The following is an 8,959-nucleotide window of genomic DNA, read 5'->3' as shown; positions in this document are numbered from 1 at the left end:
ATGTGGGAAGATTTGCATAACGCCTCCCAAATGTTCACGCAAAGAAAGAAGGCGTAACTTTTATTCTCGCTGTAGTATTGTTGTTGCCGCCGCCATGTCGTGAAGGCGCTGTTTCTCGTTGTGAAAGCGAAACTACTTTGTTTGGCCTTCCAAAAGAGGACGATATCTGCTTCGTCATGCCTGGAGCTGATCTGTGCTGGTTGCTGAGGATATACAACAACTTTGCGCTGTGGATCGCCACATCGATTTCAGGCACAAATAGACGCAGAAGTGAACAGAATTCAGTGTTCACGTGCATCTATGTGGCTCTCACAGAGTCTACACTGGATGCAGCGTGGCGAAAGAAAACAATCAGTATAAATATAACGATCAGTATACTAAACATCACACATCCTGCGATGTGACTATTGCGGATGCGCACATCGATGCTGAAACGATATATCGTGCAGCCCTAGTACCAGGTTTATATATAGGATATATATAAAGTTGATGAGCAGTTAAATGTGTTGGTTTACACACAAAGAAAAGTGTAAGCTTTTAGTAAGTCCAAGAATAAAATGATTAATTTCCTTAGCATGTTAAATTTGATTTACAGAACATTTGTGCTGTTTTCTAACAGTTTGGACTTGAATAAAGAGAGAAAACTTGCACTTAACCTTTTCACAGGCATTTTGTTTTCATAGTTAGACAGATATCGTGATGTATCATTATAGAATTGTCTAGCAATATATCGATTATCGCAGAATTGCTGTATCATGATATTATCGTACCGTGATCCATATCATATCGTGAGGTACCCTGCGATTCCCACCCCTAATGCTAATAAGCAACTAGTTAATAGTGAGAACTGGCCCCTATATTAAAGTGCTACCAAAATATGTTTAAGAGATGATAGTGGTGGATATTCACTTAAAAATTGAGAACTTGTGAGATTCTGGACTGTCCTATTGAGCGTTATATATATAGTATACATGTTCCCAGTGATTATTAAAAAGATAGATGCAACTTTTAAAGTGACAAATATTCTGCAATCATATTCAATTTATCTCACATTCAGTCTTATTTTCATTCAATCTTCTGGTCAGTGTTTGTGTATTTCTGAATATGAACAAGTGTTTGTTTTGTCTATGGGCTATTGAACTCAAAGTATTGACAGAGAAGTTAATGTCAAAACCAAAAAGACATAAGTTCTTATATTTCTCAGCAGACTGAGGCAGGTCTCTTTAAATACAATCAGCAGGGGGTTATTTATCTTTATTAAACAAAACTTTATCTAAGCCACCAGCGTTAACTAGATCCAATGAACTTCCCTCACACACACAATCACAGACTCTCTCTATCTCAAGTATAAGCTCACTCGCCCACTCAGTCTTCCCTCGGTATCCGAAATGAACCGTTCTCCATGGATGACAGGGGCAGTGGTGTCCCCATACAAGGTTAAGCAATTTGTCCACTGTGTGACCCCACATGAACCAGCTGATTAAAATTCCAACCAATTCTCTTTCTGTCCCTTGCCTTTCTCTGTCTCTCTTAAAGTTCCCTATCCTAACCCAGATGTTTCTTAAATCCCCCCACCCTTCACTCTCTACCCTACACAACATACGCTTCCAGTGACGTCACTACAGCAAATTGTGCGTTCTGCATCTTGGCCATCAGTGAGTGACATCGCCCTTTGTCTCTCCTATTTGCACAAACGCATGTGGAAACGCCCTTATCAACAACACCTTATCTGTGGCCCTTCCTGTGCCCTCTTACAGGGCTACTGCTGACAAGACAAATGTCCTCCAAACGTCTATGCTCCTTAACGGACAGCGATAACCAAACGTGTGTTTTTCAAGCCATAACGGGGTAAAGGATTAAGACCAGACTCGACCTGGACCAGACGTTCAGCTCTGATAACAAAAACCACCCCTGGCTGATTAGTGCCCCGTCATGCCACAGAACAGGGTGTGCTGGAGGACAGTCTTTGCGCGCTTTCTATCGCTGACACTGGCGGGCTGAGGACCTAAAGTGAAGAACTTTTTATTTTATAGCCCAAGTGAATGATCAAGGACACGTGTGAGAGTCACTAGCGCTGCCATTGTTTTTATGTGTGCGTGTGCTACTGTTTCCTGCAGAATCTACAGCGCCACAGAAAATGTAATTATATTTTACCCGAGTTGTGAGCTTGCAGTCTAAATTGAATGTGATGAGATAAAAAGGACGGTGTACTGTAAAAGAACAATGGTACGATACAATAGACGTGTTTTCTTCACTGGCTGCACTTAAAAACAAACATACAGTGTGACTGGTGTAGTCCAGTTCACAAAGAAATGACCCTGAGGCAATTATTTTAATGTATCATGTAAATGACTCATGAGTTATTGATCTAAAGCAGATGAATCCTTCACTGAACTTACGCAATCTCTTAGAGAGCTAAATTAACCGCCGTTTAACTGAAGCCCACAAGTGATCTGAAACTGACAAAATGTCCTTTTGAATTATGCTCAAATGTAATGTGAAAAGTATTCATAAATGTGTTTTAATTATAAAAAAAGTTTCTGTTTCAAAGTAGTGTGTAAAATAGTTACAATTAGCGTTACATAAAAAGAGAACAAGTACTTGGTATGTCCTCATTTAGATACTGTAGCAAGGTGCTCATGTTGTAGCAATGCATTAAGCGGGCCACGTGCACATCTAGGTCACATCCTAACTGTATATATCATTAATGTGTATGTGTGTGTCATGTTCTCACCTACCCACTGTTTATCATTAGTGGACTACGTGTTTGTGCCTGTATAGAAGTATCTAACTCTTGTTGTTGCATTTAAACTGTGCACACTTTCAAACTCAAACATTGTATTGTACTAACAGCACATGGCTGCAAGTGTTTTTCATTTCAGTTTCAAAATGCTCATCTACAGAAACATCCAACAGGAGTTTAACATATTGTCTACTAGTCCCCCATGACGATGTAATACAAAAACTAATGAAATCAGATATATTAAGTTTTATATGTACACACACAGGACACACTAACATCACGGTTAAATGTGGCTCAAATCAGAAATTGGATCTGCATCTGATTTAAAGGCAGAGTAGGTGATTTGGTTCAAAAACATTTTTTGTTATGCTGGTTGAAAGTCTCTATATATCCCGATAGCTATCGCTAAGTTAAGCAGTCTAAATTTATTTATGTGTGTTTATATCATCTGTGGAAGGTGTAGGGCCATAAAATGTTCATCCAATGAAAATGTTCAGTCCGAACATTACGAAAGGCAGTCCTGTCTGCCTGTCAAATATGTATTTATTTTCATACCTCTGCACACCCCGTTTGTGCAGACATGATACATCAACAGTGCGGTCCAACGAGAATGAAAGGCACAATAATTGTAACATTATGCACTTTGTACTGTAATGCTTTCTCATCTGTGAATGAGACACGAGGTAATCTGACAGCGTTGCATTCAACCCTCCACCAACACCATCTTTCATCGTGTCGCAGGTTAGTCTATGGTCTGCCTGAGACCAGTGTTTTGGGGGAGGCGTGGCTTTGCAAAGTGATTACGCAGGGAGGGTGGGGATCTTGCTTTCAAAGCTAACTCGCTAATGCAAGACTTTCCGAAATTGCCTACCCTACCTTTAAATGTGCAAAAATATATATAAAAAATATAAAATATATTGCATCAGTAAAATTTTTTGAAAGAAATGAATACTTCCATTCAGTAAGGATGCATTAAAATGATAAATGACAGTGTGTAGTGACAATGTTACAAGAGACTTCCATTTCAAGTAAAGGCTAAACTTTTTATTTTAAGAATCCTGAAAACAATCCTCAAAGAACACATCACGGCAACACTGATAATAAGAAATGTTTTTTTTTTAGCAACAAATCAGCATATTAGAATGATTTCAGATTTCGAATGCCTGCAAAAAATGCCATCACAGTAATGAATAAAATTTTAAAATACATACAAGTTACATACGAATAGAAACATACATACAAATTAGGGATGCACCGAAATGAAAATTCTGAGCTGAAACCCGAAACAGAAACTTCTGGATGCACTTGGCTGAAAACCGAAACCGTAAATGCTCTGTAATAATTATTTATAATTTTGTTAAATAAAAAGTAATTTTATAAGACTTTTTAATTTAACTCTATTTTAATGACACAGAATTGAAAAAAACACAAGCCAATAAAATAACCACACTTTTTATTGAAAGTAACAATAAAATTGGACAGAAAATATATTAATATTGAATATCAATGTATTATTTTTATTCAGTTCTATGCAACAGAATCAAATATAACTTTTTTTTGACTAATTATCCAAATAATGCACAGTCCTACAAAGCTATTATTATCAGAGCATGTGTGCAGAGCAGTGAACGGGAGGGTAGCGTCATTTTACCAGCTCTGCCATGTTACAGCACAGTAGAGCTACTGCAAACAGGAACAAGTATACTACATAGAAATTTCCTGTCGGCGTGTTTTTTTTAGCGGACTTTGCTTTTCCAGTGAGCATGAGCGGTACCAGAGATTGTACATAAGCAGAATGCACATTCATAGAGCGGAATATTGAGCGGAGTCACACCGCGCAGTGACGGCGGCTAGAGGGAGAGTGAAAGCCGAAAATGCCATTTGCGGCTGATAATTTTCGGCGGCCGAAAATTCAGTGCATCCCTAATACAAACAGAACAGTTAAACTATAATATTAAAATCACAATATTACTGTTTTGCTGTATTTTTATATTACTATATTTTAAAATAAAGTAGCCTTAGTGAGCAAAAGAGACTTTTTCAAAAACGTTAAAAAATCCACACTCCACACTTTTGAGTGGTAGTGTAAAATATTAAAATATTTAAAATATTAATATTGACATAATTGAGGTCTCAAAGGGTCACATGCTTTGAACTAAGAAAATGTAATTCTAATGTACACATGATGAACATGCCTGGATGAGGATTTATGCATGTAGCTGGGCTTAGGAGTGCCACTCGTTCAGTCCTTTCATGTTGTTGTGGGTCACTTTGACTCATTTAATACTTTTTTTTTTTAACAACCGATTTGCTGCAGCTTAAAACCAGATTTACAGGACGGCAAAGTAAAATGATTTTACTGTCACCATGTCTCAAACATGTTCAGTCACAAACAGGAAAATTGTTGCTGCTGAGGTGTGATTTGTCACGTAGGGTCAATTTGACCGAGCTGGATCTTCAATGGTAACAGCACAGAAAGGTGTCATATTGGCCACGTTAAAAGAAAAAAAAGTATGAAGCACCAGGGCAGAATCTCTCACCTCATTTCCATACATCATTATGTGGTGTGTGGTGATGAGCGCTTTGAAGACCACAACCCAGCTGCTGTTGGTGGTTCTTTCAAACAGAGTGTCGGCCAGCTGGGGCACGTTCACATTCATCTCATTGGTGCAGTAGATCAAGTCTGAAAACACACATGGGGTACATGTTAGAGCAACTCCCATCACTGATTCACATCTCGAATGGTTCAAAGATCCCGCTAGGGCTGAACGATTAATTGCATTTGCGATATCGCTATATAGGCTGCGATTACACTCGGTCACGTGACACGCGAGAGAAAAGAGGTGTGTTCGACTTGAAGATCGATCGGTGTATGACATCAAAGTACGGAGAGAGAAAGCATAAGGAGACGTCCACTCTCTTATAGCTCTCACAGTACTTTGATGGCGCACACCGTATAAGCAGCGATACTTCAAGTCGAACACATCTAAGCAGTCTTCAGAGGAAGCATCAAGTTGGTATGCTACAGTGTTGCCAAGTCCGCGGTTTGCGGACTTTACCGGACGCTACACGTCACGTCGCGCCGCAACAGCTCTACACTGGATGCGACAAACGACCGTTGCAAATCATTTTAACTTTGTGTCAGTACGTCATAAATAGAACAAGGCATCAGTTTAATGTGGGGTTCTGTCATGTCACGTCGCGCCGCATCCAGTGTCAGATTTTTTTATAGGTTTAAAGGGGGGCGCGACCAAAAAAAATTCAACAGACAGTGTTTAAAAAAGTGCAGTCCACATGTTTACATATGTTTATTACAGTGACTTTGAATTACCTAAAGTAGTGTAGTAAAGCAACAGATTTGTTTTTATATTTCTGCAATCTACTTTAGTTTGTGTGATTTGTTACTGACTTTCATATTAATGTTTACACCAGGCTTATTTGTCAGTGCTTTATGTTGTTTTCCAAAATCGTTCAGCCCTAGATCCCGCACAATATGTTTCAAACACAGCACAGACACAAACATAGCTGGACACTTGCATTGCATGAAACACACATTAAAGTATTTGCAGCAGGTGCTAATGGAAGAAGATCTCAGTGGACTCTCATAATATCGCTCTGCACGCTACACAAAGGGTTAGACAGGCTTCTAACCCAGTCGTTCTGTTATGCAACACTCATAGACAAGAGAAGATCCAAAGAGCGTCACGTCTTTAAATATGCAGCAGCATCCCAGTTTTGCTTTGCGTACTCTCATCCGAAAGCAGCATCTCTTGAACGCCATCAGAGGCTCCAAAACTCTTGTTTCTGTTCTTTCCTGTTTGCATAATGAAGACATTCCTCCTTCAGCCCATAGTGTTCTTTTTTTGTTCTTCAAAGGAAAATCTCTTTACCCCCTTCCCTTGAGAGAAGCATCTTTTCACACACAGAGCAGGTAATGAGGGAGACGACTCCTCCGTATCTGTCGGATTTTGGCCCTGTGGGCCTGTCTGTTGTTCTAATAGTGAGTTCTAGTGGTAAGTAGTGCAGCTCCCAATTGGAGTCTGATGATGAATCACAAGGATCTGGCAAAAGAGATGGTAAATTAGTATGGGCTATACATCTACAAAACACTTACAGGATGCCAGTGAGGTACAAATGACCTATAAATTGAGGATGTGATGCACTACACTGTACACATAGAGGAACTTTATAATAATTTTCATTGAATTCAGTGAAACACAAAAGTGCAATTTAACATTTACCTCAGTTGGCATCGACAGAGCAGTTATTGGTTGAGATGATTATTATATGTTAAATAAATATTGATTTCCAGGGAATGCACAAACTAATAAAATGTATACCTTGAATTAGGGATGGCTCGATACCACAATTTTGACTTCGGTACGATACTAGGATCTAATACCTCGGTATCGATACTAAATCGATACCATAGGTGACAAATAACCAGCCTCAAAATATAAGTGAATTGAAAACAATTTTATTAAACGCACTGCATGAAAAATTGTGCAAACAAAATGGAAAAAAAAAAAAAAAAAACCTACATTGAACATAGGTCAGATTTTGATTTTGAAGAAAGAAAACTGAAGAGATAAAATTAAAATAGGATCATCTCTTCATATCTTTTCAGTCTTTATCACATGGTGCAAAGAAAATGTATCAGAATGTAACAAAAAAAAATACAGAGTAGAGTTTACAGGTTAAATGTTGATTTAACTGTTGAGAAGACTGAATAAAATGGGTTCACATCTTCATATTTTCAGTCTTTATTTTTTTGCTAGCTCCTTTGTTAGCTGCAGATTTTTGGACAGGAAAACTAATGTGTCAACGCTGTCACTTGATAGTCTGGACCTTAGTGGGCTACAGATCAGGCCTGATGTACTGAAAACTCTCTCAGAGGCTGAGCTTGATGCTGGAATGCAAAGGTAATATTTGGCAAATGTTGAAAGAATGGGGAGGCTTGATTCATGCCTTTTCCACCGAGAAAGTGGGTTTTCTGTGGCACTGGTCTCTTCCATGGTCTTGTATGTGTGGAGTAGGGCTGCACGATAAATCGCATGCGATATTTAACGCGCATCTTGTCAGTAAAGCCGGTTCTGTAATCAGCGGTAAATCTCCATCACGTGCGGGCTTTCACATGGAGCAGCATTAACTAAACAGAGCCGTTGTTTACTGACAAGCTGCGCAAAACCACGATCATATTTAGCAGTAATATGCCCTTCATCACTATTACTAATACTAAAAATAATATTACTGATCTTTTTAAAATAAAAGTCTAAATTAAATCAGTTGAAAGAGACACATTTACCTGTCGATCTTTTAACTCCTTGAACAAATCAGGATGAGCGAGTGACAAATGTTCCCATGGCAGCACATGATTTATAGCAGCGCTTGCAGACTGGTGAATTAAGGTCGGTTGGTTCACCTTTTTCATCACTTTTGTAGGCAAAGTAATGCCATATTTAACTTCTACCGCTTTCTTTATTTATTAATTTCGGACGTGTAGAGTGAGTTTCACCTGTTTTATCCATTGTCGTTTCTCCGTTGTCATGCTTGCCGGTTTCGCGTCAGTTTGGGTAACACTGCCACATAGTGGTAAACTTTGGAACAGCAGCGAATGAAATACCGAATTGAGCAAAATGATGATATCGTACCGTTTGAAATATAATATATACCGGTATTTTTCCAGTACCGATATACCGCACATCCCTAGAACACACACACACCGTGAACACACACCCGGAGCATTGTGCAGCCATTTGCTGTAGTGCCCAGGGAGCAACTAGGGGTTCGGTGCCTTGCTCAAGGACACCTCCGTCGTGGTACTTGGAAGTATGTCACCATTCACCATCAGGTGTCACGATTGCCCTGAGTTTGGCAGATATTTGGGCTTCCCTCGACTAAAGATTTATCTGGTTGACTAGAGTCTGGTTGAGTTCATTTTAACCATTAGTCGACTAATCGTACATTTATTAATAAACCATTTAAATCATAATAATGAGCCTTTAAATGCCTACATAGCCTAATAAGAGCTCAAGCACACGCATAAAGCTAGCCACAGCAAACCGGCAGAAGTAATGATTATGAATGTGTCAGGGAAAAACTGTAAGGAGGCTGCATTAACATTTTAATAATTTATTGATAAACTAGTGTTTTGTGTGATTTTGGCTTAAAGGGGTCATATGATGTTGCTAAAAAGAACATTATTTTGTGTATTTG

The 8,959-nt window shown here is 38.8% G+C and overlaps 1 protein-coding gene across 7 annotated transcripts in view; it reads right to left on the bottom strand.

The window, feature by feature from the left end:
- Positions 1–8,959, bottom strand: part of LOC107742289 (phosphatidylinositol-binding clathrin assembly protein-like) — an 84,445-nt gene that overhangs the window by 41,327 nt on the left and 34,159 nt on the right. For all 7 annotated transcript variants that reach the window (XM_016555188.1, XM_016555189.1, XM_016555193.1 and 4 more), the window contains exon 2: positions 5,284–5,426. In XM_016555188.1, the coding sequence (XP_016410674.1) occupies positions 5,284–5,426 (143 nt within the window). The remainder of the gene's footprint in view (positions 1–5,283; positions 5,427–8,959) is intronic.

This window comes from Sinocyclocheilus rhinocerous, unplaced genomic scaffold, assembly GCF_001515625.1.
Source record: "Sinocyclocheilus rhinocerous isolate Xijiao unplaced genomic scaffold, SAMN03320098_v1.1 scaffold75, whole genome shotgun sequence".
Taxonomy (NCBI): Eukaryota; Metazoa; Chordata; class Actinopteri; order Cypriniformes; family Cyprinidae; genus Sinocyclocheilus; species Sinocyclocheilus rhinocerous.
This window is presented reverse-complemented; position numbering and strand designations above follow the sequence as displayed.